The sequence below is a fragment of the Drosophila takahashii genome, chromosome 3L, assembly GCF_030179915.1.
Source record: "Drosophila takahashii strain IR98-3 E-12201 chromosome 3L, DtakHiC1v2, whole genome shotgun sequence".
Lineage (NCBI taxonomy): Eukaryota > Metazoa > Arthropoda > Insecta > Diptera > Drosophilidae > Drosophila > Drosophila takahashii.
In genome coordinates, this window is record NC_091680.1 from 25,918,476 (window position 1) to 25,940,232 (window position 21,757).

The 21,757-nt window shown below is 43.8% G+C and overlaps 1 protein-coding gene across 1 annotated transcript; it reads left to right on the top strand.

Annotated features, from left to right (window-relative positions):
- The first annotated feature begins 754 nt into the window (after positions 1 to 754).
- Hml (hemolectin) lies at positions 755 to 21,449 on the top strand. Its single transcript, XM_070214430.1, has 27 exons — positions 755 to 1,022; positions 2,406 to 2,501; positions 2,585 to 2,725; positions 2,785 to 2,832; positions 2,890 to 3,282; positions 3,340 to 3,467; positions 3,523 to 3,618; positions 3,757 to 3,954; positions 4,245 to 4,408; positions 4,471 to 4,628; positions 4,689 to 4,843; positions 4,905 to 5,507; positions 5,988 to 7,106; positions 7,643 to 8,536; positions 8,594 to 9,142; positions 9,700 to 11,022; positions 11,081 to 11,159; positions 11,225 to 11,474; positions 11,531 to 12,278; positions 12,341 to 12,823; positions 12,882 to 13,388; positions 13,447 to 13,930; positions 18,308 to 20,085; positions 20,139 to 20,351; positions 20,415 to 20,870; positions 20,927 to 21,183; positions 21,245 to 21,449. Exons 1-27 carry the CDS (start codon positions 916 to 918, stop codon positions 21,368 to 21,370), a joined length of 11,553 nt encoding a protein of 3,850 aa, XP_070070531.1. The 5' UTR covers positions 755 to 915; the 3' UTR covers positions 21,371 to 21,449.
- The last annotated feature ends 308 nt before the right edge of the window (positions 21,450 to 21,757 follow it).

Consider the following 21,757-nt stretch of genomic DNA (forward strand, 5'->3'; position numbering starts at 1 on the left):
TTTATGATGTGGTTCATTCAAATACAAATACAAAAAAATTGGTGCTAAAAAGTTAATTATTTAAAAAAAAATCCAAAAAATAATTAATTAAAATTAATAAAAAAATGTATACAATTTTTAAATAGTCTAAAGATAAACACACAGCTTAATTAAGTTAGTTTCATTACAAACAACCCTGTAGAAATAGATAAGTGGCGCCACCTAGTGTCACTCTACAACACCAGATTGTACACTGCTTACTGTGACTCGAACTGCTTGAAACGATAACATTTAACGGTCCGGTATTCCGTTACAAGTTTAAAACAAAAGACTCTCCTTGGCTAAAATTAAATCTACTGTATTCCAGCATTCAAGTTCAATGATAGTATACTTTTACGTAATACGTATTTCATTCATGGATTGCTCGATGACCAGATAATTTATGTGGCGACGTTCCAACAGATTGGCTTACCCCGAGTCAACGAAGTCTTCCCCCATGCGGACGACGCGTCGTAAAGTTATGACATAGGTCCCGGAAGTGGCACTATCAACTAGGCATTGGCATCAGCTTAAACTTGGCACAGTTCTGGAGCAGTTCGCGATGCTAATTTAAGCACAGAAACGACGATAAGCTGAAGATGGTGCTTTTTTTCGCGGATTCTGGATAAGTGTGGGCTTGACCCTAACAATTCAGAGTAGCTTGATAAAACAGCTTGGCCACCAGGCTATAAAAGGCGCTCCCCATCCACTGGCACCATTAGTCGCGATCGTGCATCGAAGTCGTCAAGTTCAGTGGATAAACATACAGTGAAAAGTGCTTAACCAAACAGTGTGAAAAAGTGAAAAACCGGCAGTAATGGATTACCAGTGTTAAATATTAGCAGGATAATCCTGTAGACAACATTGAACATAAAACGTTCGCTTCAGCCAATCAGAATGGCAAACAAATTGATTTTTGTATCCTTGTGGATACTACTCATCTGCTCTGTGTGGGCCGAGGATGGGGACATTATAATGAGCGATGATGATGACGAGGATATAAAGTGAGTGGAACAAAAAGTCGAAATTTATGTTTATTAAATTAATTATAATTACAATAATTACAAATTATTCTTTGTAAAAGTGAATTAAAATGTTTAAAAGTGGATTTCCAAGATAAGTTTCAAATTTAAAATAATGTTTTGATAGGAAAACAAGGACACAAAATATTAAAAATAAAAGAAGTAAATCAAACCAACGTTTCACTTCAATAAATTTGACAAATATTTTATAAAACAGTCACAATTAAAACATGTCTCTACGATTTTTTTTAAATTGTTATTTAGGCCTAGGCATGCTTTTGACAATTTGCATTTAAGATTCATACAAGTGAAAATATTAAAAACAAAAGTGGTTTTCAAAGGATAACTCGATTTCAAATAAAAAATCCTATTCAAATAAAATAAAATTTTGTTACAAATTTAATGTAATTGATTTTCACAAAAATTAAGTTATATAAATCTTTGACTTAAATACAAAAAAAAAATTACCCTATCAAAACAACACTACTCTCTCTTTAACTAAAAACTATCTTTTTTAACATTTTTTTTAAATAAGTGGGAATATAAAAAATATATATATGTATCGTACGAAGTTCAATAAGGTCCTTGCCTTGATAATCTCCATAACACTAGCTTATAATAATATTCATGAAACGCCCCCGAAATTGCTGGATCAAGAAAATGCCATTAACTTTTTTTTCGATGGCAAAGGTTTTATTAAAATATTTTTTAAAGGTTAAAATTATAAATTCGGGCCTTGAGGCATTTTTACTTAATTTAGCCAGTTTTCGTTTCATTTTAAAGTCAATAGATCAAACAGATCAACAAGATGAAAAAGATGAGTTTTGGTCGTCTGTAAGACGGCTGTACATATCGAAAAAACCCGAATAAAATCCGTTGGAAAATTACAATGGGTTCCAACATTAAGTTTACACCCTAACGACTAAAACAAATCCTATTCATGCAAAATATGGTTTATAGTGGATTTTTAAAATTCGTTTTTTCTCCTCTTTTCGAAATCCAGGGGTTTAACACTAAGACAATTTGCCATCAATTGCTGGGGAGCGTTTTGGCTGTAAACTAGTGTAATTTAACCTACTTTCTACTACTATTCTAAGGCTAATAAGGCTATTCTGTTATTTTTCTATATATTGCTTAGATATTTAATTGTAGTTCTGTAAATTTCACTTGGGTTCGTAATTAATACGAAAATTAGATAACCAAATAAAACATCAAAAGGGTTATGCATAGAACTTGTAAAATCAGAAAAAGTTAAAGCTAAAAATAAACATTATCAAACAGAACAATAAAAAACCCTAATATACTTATCTGCCTAAATATAAAGCTTTGTGTCCTAATGAATGCATAAATTATTTGCAAATTTAGCCCGCTGGTCCAGGCCGCACCGGAAGCCGTCGATAAGGAGAATGAACGCGACGAACGACACATAAGCTTCAACATCCTCCAGGCCCCCGCAGTTAGGTAATGATAAGTCGGAAGAAAGAGCGATAATTCGCCAAGTTCAGCGGGGATTATATAACCGGATTAATAATGTTATGTTATAGTGCGAGATACACTTATGGTGGTGGAATCGGTGGAGGATACAGTGGCGGCGGCGGAGGATATGGCGCTGGAGGAGGATATAGCGGCGGTGGAGGATATGGCGGCGGTATAAAAACTTCTCATGCTGCTGGAAGTGCCATTGGGTAATATGGTCGAATTTTTCAAAACCCGTAACTCTCTCTGATATACAAATTTATCGCAGAGGTGGATTTCTAACCAAAACCTTGGGAATGTTTGGCATTGGGAAGGGGTAAGTAGCACCATTAAAAGATATGTAATAAACAAACTTTAATTTATCATAATTCAGGAATCAGGGAAATTTTTACGGAAGCGGTGGCCAGTTTCTGGCAGCCTTTGGAAAGTGTTCGGCTCTGCAGCTGCCATCGAATGTTCAGTCCGAGTGCCACAATGGGCGCTGCAAGGTCTTTTGCCCAGCTGGCTATAGCTTCGCCCAGGACATTCAGTTTCTGGATATGTTCTGCAGCAATGATGGATGGATCATAGGCAATTCCGTTTTCACGGAGGTGCCACCCTGCCAGGCGCAATGTCAACCCCGCTGCCAGAACAATGGCATCTGCATCTCAGCCGGAGTCTGTCAGTGCCCCGAGAATTACTACGGACCGTTGTGCCAGCAAAAGAAGTCAGTATGTGCTTCCTTTCCAAGCGCACCAAAGAACTCAAAAGTGTCTTGCAAAAATAAGTGAGTACCGGTACGATTAGGTATGCTTTGGGGTCTAAAACTGAACTTTCCTTACAGTTTGTGCCATGCCGAGTGCATGAGAGGCTTCCAGTTTCCAGACGGCAGTGGTATTACAAACATTGAGTGCCGCAACGGCCAGTGGGTGCACACCAAATCGGGGCTATCCAAGCCCCCCGATTGCGCCCGTAAGTAGATCCACTAAAATGTTGGGACTTTCGTGATTCCAACTTTATCTTTCAGCTACTTGTGCGCCCGCCTGCCAGAATGGAGGACAATGCATTAGCTTCAATGTCTGTCAATGCTCCAAGATGTTTCGGGGAGCCAATTGTCAATATAGTATGTATACAGAGGAGTAATAGTCATAGACGAGTAGAAATAGTTATATTTGGAACCAGTAAAGAACTGGGCTCCATTGAATGCTTACAATTCTTTACTATTTTACTTTAATTTTATTTCGCCTATTATTTTTTATAGATATTGAAAGATGCAATGTGACGAATACCAACTTTAATGGAAACTATAAGTGCGCCTATGAAATGGAGGAGGCTCGTTGCACATTCACTTGCCCTCAGGTACCGGGCTTGAAAATCCAAGGTCGCCTTGACATAGAGTACAAGTGTAGCTATCAGCAAGGAAATTACCTCCCTGCACCACTACCAAAGTGCATATTTCGTAAGTGTTAAACCTCAACCTCATAATCTGATGAATCTGAAAAAATGTGAGCTAATTGCCAGAGTGCATTAAATTAAACAAAATTTTGAATTCTACATATTTAATTTAAAATAATTTTTAGCCATTTTGAACTTTTATGCAAGGGATGCGCTTTCATTAAATTGTTTTAACAATATAAATATTATTTTTAATAAGTAAACAGTGGGAATAGCTATAGCTAGCTGTAGTTCCTAAGATCCTGGAGTGTACAAAAAATTAAAAGATATATATCTAAAACCATAATACTGCAGCTCCTGGATACACCATTCGCTCCACCTCATCAATGCATTCATCGCATCAGACGAGTGGAGTCTATCAACGTGGAATGAGTGGGGAAATGTCCTACGAAATTCAAACCGAGCGTGAAAAGCTTCTGGCCTTGCTGGCAAAGTACCGGGATCTTGAAAGAAGAAGTGTACGTTAAAATGAAATTTAGATTGACTTTTATGCTTTATTTTTGTAAATGGATTTTATTAGGAATGGTGGTCATCGGAGGAAACAGTTGTCACCCTTAGCAGTTATTCCCTGTACCAGAGCAACGATTTGGAAATTGTTATTGACAAGACCCCGCGACCGGCTCTTTGTACCACTTGGGGTGGTATTAACATGAAGACTTTCGATGGTCTGGTCTTCAAGTGAGTGCATGGTGATAAAAATAAATGATTTGTATTTTTAAAACCGTATATTCCTCACAGAGCACCTCTATCATGCTCCCACACGCTGGTTACGGACAAGGTCTCGGGAACCTTTGACATTATCCTGAAGGCCTGTCCTTATGGCTCCGGCTATGGTTGTGCACACACGCTGAAGATTCTGTGGCAATCGGTTCTGTACACTTTTGAAAATCTAAGTAAGAGTCTACAAAATTAATTCAAGGTTCAAAATGATTTCTACCCAAACCCTTTTTGCAGATGGTACCATGCAGTTGAGCACACCCATTAAAAAACTACCCATGCCTGTGCAGGTTATGGGCATGAAGGTCATGCCCGTGGCCCAGCATGTCCAGATAGACCTAGAATCCGTTGGACTCAAGCTGGATTGGGACCATCATCAGTATGTCTCCGTGCAGGCTGGTCCCCAGATGTGGGGAAAAGTGGGTGGTCTATGCGGATCCCTGGACGGTGACTTCAACACGGACTTGTCCTCCAGAACGGGCAAGAAGCTGGCGACCGTGAAGGCCTTCGCAGATGCCTGGCGCGTAGAGGATCACAGTGAACTGTGCCAAGTGGAGAACAGTGCCGAGCTGGAGTTTGGCGTGGACTCCTGTGAGCAATCCAAGCTCCAAAAAGCCGTTTCCGTCTGCGAGCGTCTGTTGGCCAACGAGAAGCTCGGAGACTGCATCAAGCCCTTCAACTACGAGGCTCTGATCCGCACCTGCATGGCGGACTACTGCAATTGTGCAAATCGGGAGCATCCGGAGAGCTGCAATTGCGATGCCATCGCCATGCTGGCCAAGGAGTGCGCCTTCAAGGGCATCAAACTGGAACATGGCTGGCGGAATCTGGAGATTTGTCGTAAGTATAATGGAAAACTAAAGAAAGAAAATAATCCGTATTCAGGGTTTTAAAATAACTCAAAGGACTTTCCTGGTGTTAAATATGATGCAGGGGTACTTGGCCCAAGCACGCGGGTCACATTTGTTTTTACAAAGTCACAAAGCATGCCTGCCTATCTTGCATTGAGCGCACGTCGATTTTTTTTTTGTGTTTGCATCATATCTCTGCCAATTAAAAATGGTTTTTTTGTTGTTTAAATATTCAGCCATGCTGTGGTCCTAACTTTTGTTTTTATGTTTGTATTTATCAGTAGTCTCAAATTCGCATATTGCATGGTTACTCTAAACATTCTAAGTTGTATTTTAAGAAGCATCTAAAAACAAAAACGCAGAGTTTTTGAAAAACAATGACCGTTTGAGAATGTACCATTGGCTCTTACTAGTTTAATTAAGTTCATTAATTCTACCGGTTAATGACGTTCCCCTCTACTTTTTTCAGCCATCAGCTGCGGTTTTGGACGCGTCTATCAGGCCTGCGGTCCCAATGTGGAACCCACCTGCGACTCGGACTTGGCCGTACCAGCTTCTAGGGGCGCCTGCAACGAGGGCTGCTTTTGTCCGGAGGGAACTGTCCAATACAAGGAGGCCTGCATCACCCGCGAACTGTGCCCGTGTTCCCTTCGCGGCAAGGAGTTCAAGCCAGAGTCGACCGTCAAGAAGAACTGCAACACGTGTACCTGCAAGAACGGTCAGTGGCGATGCACTGAGGATAAATGTGGCGCCCGCTGTGGGGCCATTGGAGATCCGCATTATCAGACGTTCGATGGCAAGCGCTACGATTTCATGGGCAAGTGCTCGTACCATCTGCTGAAGACAGAAAACATCTCGGTGGAGGCGGAGAATGTGGCATGCTCGGGGGCCCTTTCGGAGGCAATGAACTTCGCCGCTCCCGATGACCCATCGTGCACAAAGTCAGTGACCATCCGATTCGTCCTGCGCGACGGTACTCCATCGGTGATCAAGCTGGACCAGGGACTTACCACCGCGGTTAACGGCAAGCCAATTGTCAAGTTGCCCAAGATGCTGGGTCTCGGCGAGGTGCTCATTCGACGCGCTAGCTCCACCTTCCTGACCGTGGAATTTGCGGATGGCATTCGCGTCTGGTGGGACGGAGTTTCGCGGGTCTATATTGACGCCCCGCCCAGTTTGCGGGGAAAAACTCAGGGTCTGTGCGGAACCTTCAACTCGAACACCCAGGACGACTTCCTGACGCCCGAGGGCGATGTGGAAACGGCCGTGGAGCCTTTTGCGGACAAGTGGCGCACCAAGGACACTTGCGAGTTCAAGGCCGAGACCCACCAGGGACCTCATCCCTGCACCCTGAATCCTGAGAAAAAAGCTCAGGCGGAGAAGTTCTGCGACTGGATTCTGCAGGACATCTTCCAGGACTGCCACTTCCTGGTCGAGCCGGAGCAGTTCTACGAGGACTGTCTGTACGACACCTGTGCCTGCAAGGACGACCTGTCCAAGTGCTTCTGCCCCATTCTGTCAGCCTATGGAACTGAGTGCATGCGACAGGGCGTCAAGACGGGCTGGCGCATGTCGGTCAAGGAATGCGGTAAGTTTAAATAAATTTTGGTACCTATATAGAGGGGATTTTTAATTTTTCTTCACAAAAAAAAATGTGTTTCAATTTAGTATTTTGATATTTATTTACGGAATGGACTTAGCGATAACAGTTTTAAAAACGTCCTAGACCTAAAGTCATTTTGTGTTTATTAAATTTGTCCAGTTTTTCTTAAACAGTAAGTACGAAAAGAACATTTTATAGGTCACGTTTAGTCCAGGCATTAAAGACAAAGAATTTTTTCTGTGAAAGAAAATAATCTGTGAGTTTTAACTTTTGAGTTCTGAAATTGTTTCAAATATAATTTGCTTCGACTTTTGTTTTTGCGCAAATTTGTAGCCAATAATAGCCGAAACAAAAGCAAAATGCTTAATTTTCAATGTTATTCAGCTATATGATTTTTAATTTAAATCTAGTTGAAATTTAAAAATTAAAAAGGATATTGTTTACTCGTAAATTCCTTAAATCAGCATACAATTTATAATGTTATCACCGGTGTTATTTAAACCGGTGTACTCCTTTTCCAGCTGTTAAATGTCCCATGGGCCAGGTCTTCGACGAGTGCGGCGACGGCTGTGCCTTGACCTGTGACGATCTGCCCAGCAAGGGCACCTGCAAGCGGGAGTGCGTCGAGGGATGTCGCTGCCCCCACGGAGAATACGTCAACGAAGAGGGTGAATGTGTGCCCAAACAGAAGTGCCATTGCAGCTTTGACGGCATGTCCTTCCGGCCGGGCTACAAGGAGGTGCGACCGGGAGAGAAGTTCCTGGATCTGTGCACCTGTACGGACGGCGTGTGGGACTGCCAGGACGCCGAGCCAGGTGACAAGGATAAGTATCCACCGTCGTCGGAGCTGCGCTCAAAGTGTGCCAAACAGCCCTTTGCCGAGTTCACCAAGTGTGCTCCGAAGGAGCCGAAAACCTGCAAGAACATGGACAAGTACGTGGCCGACTCTTCCGAATGTCTTCCCGGCTGCGTTTGCATGGAGGGCTATGTCTACGATACTTCCCGCTTGTCCTGCGTCCTGCCGGCCAATTGTTCCTGCCACCATGCCGGTAAAAGCTACGATGACGGCGAGAAGATCAAGGAGGACTGCAATCTCTGCGAGTGCCAGGCTGGCAACTGGAAATGCTCGAAGAATGGCTGCGAGTCGACGTGCAGCGTGTGGGGAGATTCCCACTTTACCACCTTCGATGGCCATGACTTTGACTTCCAGGGAGCCTGTGACTATGTTCTGGCCAAGGGAGTTTTCGATAATGGCGATGGCTTCAGCATAACCATCCAGAACGTCCTGTGTGGCACGATGGGTGTGACTTGCTCCAAGTCGCTGGAAATTGCTCTGACTGGTCATGCTGAAGAATCACTCCTTTTGAGTGCGGATTCTGCCTACAGCATCGATCCCAACAAGACGCCCATCAAGAGTTCGTAAATATCACTTTAAAATATACCCTTTAGTGATATCTTCTTTTTTGTTTTAGAACTTCGGGACAGTGTCAACTCGAAAGGTCACAATGCCTTCCACATTTACAAAGCCGGTGTCTTCGTTGTGGTGGAAGTGATTCCCCTGAAGTTGCAAGTTAAATGGGACGAGGGAACCCGGGTCTACGTTAAGCTGGGCAACGAGTGGCGGCAGAAGGTCAGTGGTTTGTGCGGCAACTACAATGGCAATAGTCTGGACGATATGCAGACGCCTTCGCTGGGACTGGAGACAAGTCCCATGCTCTTTGGCCATGCCTGGAAATTGCAGCCCCACTGCTCGGCTCCGGTGGCGCCCATCGACGCCTGCAAACAGCATCCGGAGCGCGAAACCTGGGCCCAACTGAAGTGCGGGGCCCTGAAGTCGGATCTGTTCAAGGAGTGCCATGCCGAGGTTCCCCTGGAGCGCTTCTGGAAGCGCTGCATCTTCGACACCTGTGCCTGCGATCAGGGCGGCGACTGCGAGTGCCTGTGCACCGCCATGGCTGCCTATGCGGATGCCTGTGCCCAGAAGGGTATCAACATTCGCTGGAGGTCCCAGCATTTTTGCCGTGAGTAGAGATTGAATGTCAAGACAAACATTATATTATTATTTAAGTAAATGAAGCCTATTAGCCGATTTCATATAATGAGTATTTATCCTAGACAAATCCAGATTATCCAGATTACGTAAATACTTAAACCCACGTGTATTCTTCCGTCTTCATATTGATAAAAAAACTTTTATTACTTTTATTTTTAATCGAGTCCCTCAGCTAAGGAAAGTGCGAGGGAGAGATAGATATGCATGCAAAGCATTTTTGCAAAGCGACTGCTTGAATTTTAATGAATGTTTCGATTTGAAATATTACTTCTACATTTCGATAGGTATTAATATGCACTACAACATTGACCGAAATCTTTAAAGATGGTGGCGCCATAAACCATAAAGGGATGGTTTAATAATGAGCTTTATTTTGACCAAAAATAAAATATAAATTGAACAGATTTCCAACTTTTTTAAAAACTGAAAAAACTGACTGTTTTGACTTCTTTTTTAAGTGCTCTAAAATGTATTTATCTTTATTTGACTCGGTCCATCTAAACAATTGATATCTTTTAAATTCAGCCATGCAATGTGATCCCCACTGCTCCGATTACAAGGCCTGCACTCCGGCCTGTGCCGTGGAGACCTGTGACAATTTCCTGGATCAGGGAATCGCGGAGCGCATGTGCAACCGGGAGAACTGCCTGGAGGGATGCCACATCAAGCCGTGTGAGGATGGATTCATCTACCTCAACGACACGTACCGTGATTGTGTTCCAAAGGCCGACTGCAAGCCCGTTTGTATGGTGAGGGAGGGCAAGACATTCTACGAGGGCGACGTCACTTTTACGGACTCGTGTGCCACCTGCCGCTGCTCCAAGCGCAAGGAGATTTGCAGCGGTGTTAAATGCACCGTTCCTCTGACTACCGCCCATCCGGCTCCCCTTATCGAGGGCACCACAGCACCAACTCCTTTGGCTACCCAAAATCAGACCAAGTGCGTCAAGGGATGGACTCGATGGTGCGACAAGGATCGCGATACCTCCGACAAGAGTGTGCGTCTGAATGATGAGGAGAAGGTTCCGCGTTACGATCGAATGGAGGATGTCTACGGGACGTGCCTGAAGCAATATATGACCAAGGTGGAGTGCAGGGTGAAGGAGACCCACGAGGCGCCGGAACAAATGGACGAGAATGTGATTTGCAATCTGGAGGAGGGTTTAAGGTGCATCGGAAAGTGCCACGACTATGAGCTGCGTGCCTTCTGCCAGTGCGACGAGGAGCAAGTGCCCGATGAGCCCAAGCCCACTGAAAAGCCGCAACTCGGCCTGGCCTGCGATGCGGGTGTTGTGGAGTACAAGGAGTTCCCTGGGGATTGCCACAAGTTCTTGCACTGCCAGCCCAAGGGAGTGGAGGGTGGTTGGATCTATGTGGAACAGACCTGCGGCGAGTACATGATGTTCAACCCCACCATGTTCATTTGCGATCACATAGCCACCGTCACGGAGATAAAGCCCACCTGTGGTGTAAAGCCCAAGCCTCAACCCGAACCGGAACCCATTAAGCAATGTCCGCCCGGCAAAATAAAGTCGGATTGTGCCAATCAATGTGAGCATACCTGCCATTACTATGGCAGCATCTTGAGGAAGCGAGGTCTCTGCCAGATCGGCGAGCACTGCAAGCCGGGCTGTGTGGACGAACTGCGACCGGATTGCCCCAAGCTTGGAAAGTTTTGGCGCGATGAGGACACCTGTGTTCATGCCGATGAATGTCCTTGCATGGACAAGGCCGAGCACTACGTTCAGCCACACAAACCAGTGTTGGGAGAGTTTGAAGTATGCCAGTGCATCGACAATTCCTATACCTGTGTGCCCAATAAGCAAGAGCCCGTTCCCAAGGGAGGAGGTTGGTATCTGTCATGTTAAGTCACGGACCATATCATTTATATAATCCTCTATTTCAGATGGTGAATTGGTGTTGGTACCTCTGGTTCCTATTTTCCCTGTTACCCTCACGCCACCTCTGCAATGCTCCCCAGAACGGTAAGAAACGCCTGTTCCTAATCCTATATTATGTTCAATCACAACTAAGATATTTGCCTTTTTAGACTCATTTACAAGATAGAGAACGAGGTACATTCAGAGCCCGACAGCATTTTCAATGCCAGCTCCCAATTGGCGCCCGAGCATGGACCGAAAATGGCTCGACTGACCAAGGACCATCCGAAGGGCAGTTGGTCCCCCAACATCAACGATCAGATGCAATATCTGGAACTTAACTTTGGAAAGCCGGAGCCCTTCTACGGTGTGGTTATGGCTGGCAGCCCTGATTTCGACAACTATGTTACCCTCTTTAAGGTGAGTCCTTGTCTACAATACAAATGAAATCTTATTTTCCATTGCTTCCATTGCAGATCCTTCACAGCCATGATGGAATCGCCTATCACTATCTCGTGGACGAAACAGAAAAGCCTCAGATGTTCAATGGACCCCTGGATTCGCGGGCTCCAGTGCAGACTCTCTTCAAGATTCCCATCGAAGCGAGCTCCCTTCGCATATATCCTCTTAAATGGCACGGCTCCATCGCCATGCGTGTGGAACTGCTGATCTGCGGAGATAAGGTGGAGCCCACGCCAGTGCCACCCACACTTCCAACCCTTCCACCCATAACAGAGCGCCCAGCCCAATTGGTAGATCTGGAATGCATCGATCTTATGGGCGTAGATGAGGGTAAGATGCATCAGGACCAGGTTCAATCGAGCAGTTTGTGGCAACAGCCCAACAATGGAAAGAAACCCCTGCTGGAACTGCTGAAATTGTCAACCCCATTGGCTTGGCGTCCTCTGGCCAATAGCCAAAATGAGTTCATTGAGTTTGATTTCCTGGAGCCACGAAATATTTCTGGATTTGTGACCAAGGGTGGTCCGGATGGATGGGTCAAGGGCTACAAGGTGATGTTCTCGAAGAAGAAGCCCACCTGGAACACAGTGCTCTCGACTAACGGACAGCCACGCATCTTCGAGGCAAACATCGATGCTGAATCTGAGCGCAGACATCACTTCAAGAAGCCCATATTAACGCAGTTTATAAAGGTTGTGCCGGCTTACTGGGAGAGGAATATCAATATGCGCATTGAACCCCTGGGATGCTTCTCGCCATATCGTAAGTTTTTTGTTAACTAACATCAGATATCAATTGTGTATCCTTCTTAACACCCCCAACAGCTGAGGTCCAACGGCAAGTGCCCGTGGAGGAGAGCAAGCCCACAAAGTGCAATATCTGTGATGGTGTGTCCACCAGTTCGACCACCGGATGCCAGTGCCAGGATCAACTCTTCTGGGATGGCAGTGCCTGTGTTCAGCACAATCTCTGTCCCTGCATTGAGAACTACGTTAGCTATCCTATCGGAAGCAAGTTTGAGAACTCGGCTTGCGAGGATTGCGTCTGTGTACTCGGTGGCCACAAGAATTGTAAGCCCAAGAAGTGCCCGCCCTGCCAGGATGCCAAGTTGCGGCCCGTCATAACCAGCGACTGTTTCTGCAAGTGCGAGTCCTGTCCCAAACACCAAAGACTGTGCCCGTCCAGTGGAGATTGCATACCCGAGGTGCTCTGGTGCAACGGAGTTCAGGACTGTGCCGATGACGAGGACTCCAGCTGCAGTGACTCCTTTACTGTGGAGCCCGACATCAAACGGGAAAAGAATGAGAGTGAGTTGGGTACCAAAAGTTAATGGGTAAAATATATTAATACAATATATGTTTCCAGCTGAAGTCATAACATGTCCCGTGCCCGTTTGCCCGCCTCAGATGAAGATCAGAATAACGGAGAAAAAGTCTAGAAAGATGTCCAAGATGTTCACCTTCTCGAAGCAGGTGTCGATTGTGGACGACGGAACGACCATCACCAAGACCAAGTTCATCTCGTCCAAGGAACAAATTCTGGCCATGCCCAGCCAGGAATTGGACTTTCATCAGGAGGAGCAGTGCGACGAGTTTACCTGTGTGCCCATTCCCAGCAAGCAGGTGGATAAAAACGAGACTGTCACATGCTCGGAGCCCAAGTGTCCGGAGAAATACGACGTGGAGCTGGACATGAGTGCGGCCAAGGTGGGCGACTGCTTGCGATACACCTGCGTCCTTCGGCCAAATAAGGACGACGTGTGTGAGATTAGCGGCAAGAGCTTCACCACCTTCGACGGCACGGTCTTCAAGTACGGACCCTGCAGCCACATCCTGGCCAGAGATATTCACAAGGGCAGCTGGTCCATATCGGGTACGAAATGTTACATTTAATTAACTACAGATGGTATATGTTTGATCTTTTTTGTTAGTACATCAACAATGCAGCGACGAGACCCGCAAAGTTTGCCACAAGGTGATCACCATCCAGGACACAGAGGCGGGCAACGAGTTGATCCTTCTGCCCCACCTAAAGCTCAAGTTCAATGGCTTCGAGTTCACAGTCCAGCAGTTGATAAACTCACCGATCTGCAAGGCTTCCTTCGTGGTTTCTCAGCCGGGCAAGACCCTGCTGGCCGTGTCCACTAAATACGGTTTCTGGGTGCAGCTCGATGACATCGGTATCGTCAAGGTGGGCATCTCGTCCAAATTTATTCGCACCGTCGACGGCCTGTGCGGTTACTACAACGGAAATCCGAGGGATGACAAGAGATCGCCGGATGGACAGATTATTGCGAATACGGAGAAGTTCGGGGACAGTTGGTACGACAAACGGATTCCCAAGGATCAGTGCGGAGACCTAAAGTGCACGAGGGAAATGCAGGCGAAGGCGTTGCAGCTATGCAATATCATCAAGTAAGTATTAGTAAGCAGGGACCGTAGCGATTATGAGTTCTATGGAAAAAACTCACAATTAATCTTTATTTGAGATTTTTATGCCAAAACATTTTTTACACTTTTAATTTTCAAATCTCAAATGATCGTTATATGGGATACTTATTTATAAAACTCACAAAAAACAAGAAAGGAAGCTACCTTCGGCCAGCCGAAGCTTATATACCCTTGCAGATAAAGTAATGCTCACTCGGTGCAGTTCCAGGGATTCCAGATTCAGCGTTTCTATTTTTGAATTTTGTTTTTAAGTAGTCAAGAATTAAAACGCCTACTTCCTACAAAGTTACAATGAATTTTCTTATATTTGTTTGAATACTCCTATGGGAGCCTTAAGATATAGTGGCCCGATCCGGCTCGCTCCGACATATGTACTACCTGCAATAGAAAGAAGACTTTCGGGAAAGTTTCATCGCGATAGCTTTAAAACTGAGAGACTAGTTCGCATAGAAACGGACAGACGGACATGGCTAGATAGACTCGGCTATTGGTGCTGATCAAGAATATATATACTTTATGTGGTCGGAAACGTCTCCTTCACTGCGTTGCAAACATCTGACTGAAATTATAATACCCTCTACAAGGGTATAAAAACTCTAAAAAACTCTGACATTAGCTGTTATATGAGTAGACATGGGCACGGCCATAATCCTCTGAAGAATTCGCGGTTTTTTATTTAATTTCATTAAACACCTTTAGTAACACTAGTTTACAGCCGAAATGCTCCCCAGCAATTGATGGCAAATTCTGTTAGATTTGGACCCCTAGATCACGAAAATAGCACTAAATTTTTTTTCGATGGCACAGTTTTTTTTTTAAAGATTTTTTAAAGTTTGAAATGTTAAATTTCGGACTTTTTTCGAATTTTTTCTTATATCTCGGCAGATATCCACTCCGTTGGGCCAGTTTTAGTTTTATTATAAAGTCAATAGATCAGAGCTTAACTTTGCCATACAGATCAATACGATTGGATGAGTAATGGCAGCGCAGAAGCTTGACAAAGATGAAAAATGTGTTTTTTGGTCGTCTGTAAGTCGGCTGTATATATCGTAAAAACTCGAAATAAATCCGTTGCAAAATCATAATGGGTACAAACTTAAAGTGTACATCCTACCAAATAGAACAAGCTGGATATGGCTTTCCACTTCCACTTTCCACTTTTTTCGGTTGACAGAGTCTAAATTTAAGATTTATCATAGGCGGCGACATGTAAACAAAAATGAGTGGTGACGGCAGCCGGGTCAAAAAATAGCTAAATTTAAAAGCTAGAAAATTATAAAATAAATTTAATTTCTGAAAATTCCTTTAAAAATATAAAATTGCTTGCGTTATGATTGTGAGTAATTTTAACTAAGTACTATCCATTTGGATAGTTCATTCTTATGAAAAAAGTAACCTTAATTAAAAAATTAAATTCACTTTAATAATTTTCCAGCTTTTAAATATCTGATTTAGCTATTTAGTGACCCGGCTAAATCTTAAATTTGGACTTTGTCAACCGAAAAAAGTGGGAAAATCCGAACTTTAAAAATCCACCATAAATCCAGTTTTCCATGGATTTGAGCCATATCCGGCTTGTTTTATTCGGTAGGATGTAATCTTTAAGTTTGTACCCATTATGATTTTTCAACGGATTTATTTCGAGTTTTTACGATATATACAGCCGACTTACAGACGACCAAAAAACACATTTTTCATCTTTGTCGAGCTTCTGCGCTGCCATTACTCATCCAATCGTATTGATCTGTATGGCAAAGTTAAGCTCTGATCTATTGACTTTAAAATAAAACTAAAACTGGCCCAACCGAGTGGATATCTGCCGAGATATAAGAAGAAATTCGAAAAAAGTCCGAAATTTAACATTTCAAACTTTAAAAAATCTTTAAAAAAAAAACTGTGCCATCGAAAAAAAAATAAGTGCTATTTTTGTGATCTAGGGGTCCAGCACTAACAGAATTTGCCATCAATTGCTGGGGAGCACACCAAGAATATTATTTTGTAAACTAGTGTAATGCATTTATTGAAGTACAACTGGCAAAGCCATTATCCTCTAAAGAATTCGCGGTTTTTTTTAGCTTTTTAAATTCTGGATATTTATCCAATTTTCCACGAGTTAGCAAAGACATCATCCTCTGAAGAATTAACGGTTTCTTCAGAAGTTTTTTAAGTTATTAATCAGGGACCGTAAATAATGATTATTGACCTATTTTTTGAACCAAAAAATCAGGCACTTAGGATCGACATACGCAAAAAAGGAATACACCATAGTGATCCTCATTGCTTAATCTATTCATTATCGCCATGATTTTTATTTTTGGGATTTTTATAATATTCTTCAAAAATAATCATTATTTTTGAGTTTTAAAATAAAAATCAAAAATAATCATTATTTCTGATCAGAAAAAATAAAACTCAAAAATAATGATTATTGTTGATTTTTATTTTTTTCGCTCAGAAATAAAACTCACTTGGACGCCACGGCTTTTCTGTGCCGATTTTCGGCGTTTTTTTTTGCATAGTCCTATGTAGCGAATGCAGACGTACCACCTCTGAAAAAAAAAATTGAACTTGGCTTCTGCATCCCGTTAAATGGTATCATTCTTATAGTCAGTAAAGGAGATACTTCTAGCCTTTGTTTATGTTAATGTATTTAAACAAACATTATGTTTATGTATTTAACCATGGATTGCAGTCGAAATGCACTTGTCTTTCTCTCTTACTCTACACGAAATAATTAACCAATGAAGGCCGCCAGCTCGACAATACATACTGGAGCAACATTTAACAAAGTGCCACCGCTGTTTGAAATCTCTAAAATCTAAAGAAGCATTGTCCCTTATTCTTAAGAACAGCTTATCCTCTTCTTCTCAAGAATTCGCGGCTTTTGCAAAACTAATTTAAATATCAAACCATGTATAGAAAAGGGTTTTAGGTAAGTAGAAATTGGTTAACAAAGTCTGCAGTATAAGTTGTTCTTAAGAATTCGCGGTTCTTTAAAAAATCGATTTCAGATACGTTTTTATTCAGGAATTAAGTAATCAGCACAACTTTCCACCCAAGAAAGACAAAATTGGTAATAATATTAAAACAATTATATCGTGTTATTTTATTTTAAATAGTATTATTATTTAAATATTTTAGTTAATTTTTATTTAATTAGACAAAAAGAAGCATGGCCAAGGACGAGCTTTTTATGTTGCACCTATTGTCCGTCAGCATCATTTTCAGTGCTGAAAACGATCTCTCAACACTAACTTGCGTTGCAGGTACAGCGTGTACGACTGTGGCCAGTTGATATAGAATTGGGTAGCGCAGCTTATTTTCTTCCCAAAACTTCATTATGTCTGTATCCAGGCTTATACGTTTGACATTTTGATCGATTCTTCAAAAACCGCGAATTCTTAAGAAGAAGTGGATGCTTTCTCTAAGGACCTTTTTTTATAGTTCGTTTCACATTTTAATCGATTCTTCAAAAACCGCGAATTCTTAAGAAGAAGATACTTTCTCCAAGGACCTTTTTCATATAGTTTGTTTGATATTTTAATAGATTCATCAAAAACCGCGCATTCTTAAGAAGAAGAAGATACTTTCTCCAAGGACATTTTTCTTATATATCGTTTGAAATTTTAATCAACTCTTCAAAAACCGCGAATTCTTAAGAAGAAGAGGAGCTGATTGTGTGGATACTTTCTATACCTAGATTAGTGGACTACTGAAGATATGAAAAAGTAGTAGTATTTTGGTAAATGTGGTTCCAGGTTGTGTTGAAGAACTCGCGGCCTTAAGTAGTTCTTGTAGAATGAGAAGGAAAAGAGCATTTAGACTGAAATCCATGTCTTAATACATAAACAACATAAGACATCATAAACATAAACAAGGCTAGAAGTATCTCCTTTACTGACTATAAGAATGATACCATTTAACGGGATGCAGAAGCCAAGTTCAATTTTTTTTTTCAGAGGTGGTACGTCTGCATTCGCTACATAGGACAATGCAAAAAAAAACGCCGAAAATCGGCACAGCAAAGCCGTGGCGTCCAAGTGAGTTTTATTTCTGAGCGAAAAAAATAAAAATCAACAATAGTCATTATTTTTGAGTTTTATTTTTTCTGATCAGAAATAATGATTATTTTTGATTTTTATTTTAAAACTCAAAAGTAATGATTATTTTTGAGTTTTATTTGTTTTGCTCACAAATAATGATTATTGAGTGAGTTTTAAAATAAAACTCATAATGATTACGGTCCCTGTTATTAATACCTCTTAAATGTTGGATATATCAATTATACTAATAGAAAGGTCACTTCTGAGTTTTTATTTCAAATTTGGCTCTTCTCCACAGCCACCCAACCTTTGCTCGCTGCCACAAGGCCGTCAATTACAAGCAGTTCCAAACCAATTACTGCCTAGAGGCTGCCTGCAATTGCATGATGGCCAACAATGGGGACCCGGCCGCCTGCAAGTGCAACATTCTGGAGAGCTTTGTGAAGAAGTGCCTCAGCGTAAACCCACTGGTCCAGCTGACCACATGGAGGGCCATCACCCAGTGCGAGATCAAGTGTCCGTCGCCGTTGGTTCACACAGACTGCTACAAGCGCCGCTGTGAGCCATCCTGCGACAATGTCCATGGCGACGACTGTCCTGTGCTTCCGGATTCCTGCTTCCCCGGCTGCTATTGCCCGGAGGGAACTGTACGAAAGGGAGCCAATTGTGTGCCCATTTCCGAGTGCAAGGATTGTGTGTGCAATGCCTTGGGCGGATCCAAGTACATGACCTACGATCGCAAGAGCTTCAGCTTTAATGGAAACTGCACATACCTTCTGTCGCGTGATGTCGTTCTGCCCGGAGTCCACACCTTCCAGGTTTATGCCAGCATGGATGACTGCAAGAAGCTGGGACAGCCGACGCCAGTGGAGGGCGGCAGCTGCGCCAAATCCCTGCACATCCTCAACGGCGACCATGTGATTCACGTTCAGCGCGTCCCGCAGAAACCGAAGTCCCTGCAGGTCCTGGTCGACGGATTCGAGGTTAAGCAAATTCCGTACAAGGACACTTGGATTAGCCTGCGACAGGTGGTGGGCAAGGAGCTGGTGCTCTCCCTTCCCGACTCCCATGTGGAGCTGACGGCCTCCTTCGAAGACCTGATCTTCTCGCTGGGCGTACCGAGTATCAAGTATGGCAGCAAGATGGAGGGACTCTGTGGCGACTGTAATGGCAACGCCGCCAACGATCTTCAGGCGAATCCGGCAAAGAAGAAGGCCGGAGTGGATGTGATCCAGAGTTGGCAGGCGGATGAACCCAAGTTGGGTCTGGTGGAAGAGTGCCTCAGCGAGGATGTGCCCAAGGAGCAGTGCCTTCCGCTGCCGCCCGATAAGGATCCCTGTCTGCAGTTCTACAATGCCGAGTTGTTCGGCAAGTGTCCCCTGGCCGTGGATCCCATTTCCTATGTCTCCGCCTGCCAGCAGGACATCTGCAAGCCGGGGAATACCCAGCAAGGAGTGTGCGTGGCCTTGGCCGCCTATGCCAAGGAGTGCAACCAGCACGGAATATGCACCAATTGGAGGCGACCACAGCTCTGTCCCTATGAATGCCCCAGCGAAATGGTCTACGAGCCGTGTGGCTGCGCCAAGAACTGTGATACCATCAAGGCCCTGTCCGAATTCGATGCAGTGAGCCTCAAGAACCAGGCCGTAATTCACACCGTGAAGAGTGATGAAATGTGCCTGAGTTCGGAGCGTTTCGAGGGCTGTTTCTGTCCCGCCGGAAAGGTAATGGATGGCGGCAAGTGTGTGCCCGAAATAGCCTGTACAAAGTGCGATGATGGACTGCATTTGCCTGGCGACAAGTGGCAGAAGGATAAGTGCACCGAGTGCCAGTGCGATCAGGGTGGCAAGACGTCCTGCGTGGAAAGGAAGTGCCAGGTGGAGGAGAATATCTGTGCCGAGGGCTACAAGCCGGAGACCCTGGTCCGCGTGGAGGAGTGCTGCCCCCGATATCGCTGTGTCCCGGAGACCAAGGACCCGGCCAAGATGTGCCTGGCCCCGCTGATGCCCATCTGTGGTCCCGGACAGTTTAAGAAACAGAAGATGGACGTCAACGGCTGTCCCCAGTATATTTGCGGTAAAACCTAAACCTAAACTATAAGTTCATAAATTAATCCCAATCTCTTGCAGAGTGTATACCCAAGGACAAGTGTGAGATTGTCAAGCTTCGGGAATTGCTGCCGGGCGAGGCAATTGTAAAGGTTGAAGAGGGATGCTGCCCCACTCAGAGCATCGAGTGCAGGCCGCAGTTGTGTCCCCAGGCACCGGCCAACTGTCAGGAGCGATTCTATGAGGTCAAGACCACCAAGGAGGGCGGAATGTGTTGCCCCAAACACGCATGTGGTAAGAAGAGGATCTCCGTCGGAACAGTTTCCCCTTAAAATCATATACCCAAATTATTTTCAGTACCACCCAAGGACCTGTGCATTGTTCAATACGAGCTCGACGAGTCCACAAAGTTCACCAAGCCGGTGGGCGAGAAGTGGACGCATGCCAAGGATGTTTGCAAGCAGGAGACATGTTCCTACGGTCCAGATGGCAATGCCCAGGTGGTCAGCACCTTGGAACAGTGCATCACAGACTGTGCCCCTGGATTCAGCTATCGGCACTTGGACAAAACCAAATGTTGCGGCAAGTGTGTCCAGACTTCCTGCATCTTTGAGCAGAAGCTATACGAAAACAATGCCCACTGGAAGTCGGCCGACAATTGCACTACCTATAGTTGCCTGCAGAAGGATGATCAGTTTTTGGTTACCACCTCCGTTGAGGTTTGCCCGGATGTGGGCAGCTGCCTTTCGCACCTACTGTACCAAGATGGCTGCTGTCAGCGATGCAAGTCTGAGCCACTGACGGAGGACAAATGTAAGCAGATTTCGAATACTCCAGCTCAGTTTAACTCGAAGTGTTATTTTTTGCAGCAACTTGCTTGCCTGTTTCGCTGGCCGACTCGCTAACGAAGGAGATTCTCAAGTTCCCCGTGCAAGGACACGGATCCTGTGTCAATGCCGAACCTATTCAAGGCTTCACCGACTGCGAGGGTGCCTGCTCCTCGGGTTCCAAGTACAATACACTCACCGACATGCACGAAAAGTATTGCACCTGCTGCAGCATCAAGTCCTATCGTCCGATCTCAGTAAAAATGACTTGCGAGGATGGCCACACGTTTACCCAGAAGGTTTGTGGAGAGAGGCCTGTCTTTAAGTCGGACCATAAATACTTATATATTTCTATTCCAGCACGAGGTGCCTTCCAACTGCGGATGCTCGCCGTGCTCGGAACTCTCAGACCCTCCGATCGATGTGCGAATGCAGCCGGATGTGCAGTCTCCGCTTCTGAATTTACTCGGCAACCATCGGCACTAATCAATATTTGGTTGCCTTGGAAAGTTATTTAATTAGATTTAAGCAAATCGAGCATTTAAAATAAAAAAATTTAAGCAAATTTATCTGTTTTTTACTTTTAAATGATTGTAGAAAATTTGTTTAGCATCTCGCTAACAGCATCAAAAAGGGTTGCATACACTCAGGAGTATCATTTATATACTTATTGTATAAGAAAGTATGTAGGTATAATAAATATAAATGTTCTACACAGAAAGAATTCATTTGAGTTGAAAAGGTTCTTAACAGTACAACAAAATTTTATAAGTTAATGTTGTTTTAATGAGCTTGAATCAAGTTAAATCAGCGGTATTTACATTGTTGACCTCAATAAGTAAATAATTAGTCAAATCAGTCATTTAAAATTTC

Excerpts from the sequence above, each read along its gene's own strand:
- Hml (XM_070214430.1), top strand. The coding sequence starts at position 916 with ATGGCAAACAAATTGATTTTTGTATCCTTGTGGATACTACTCATCTGC. Across the intron at positions 4,629-4,688 it reads TTCGATGGTCTGGTCTTCAA|AGCACCTCTATCATGCTCCC; the intron begins GTGAGTGCATGG and ends TATTCCTCACAG. Across the intron at positions 11,160-11,224 it reads CTGCAATGCTCCCCAGAACG|ACTCATTTACAAGATAGAGA; the intron begins GTAAGAAACGCC and ends TTGCCTTTTTAG.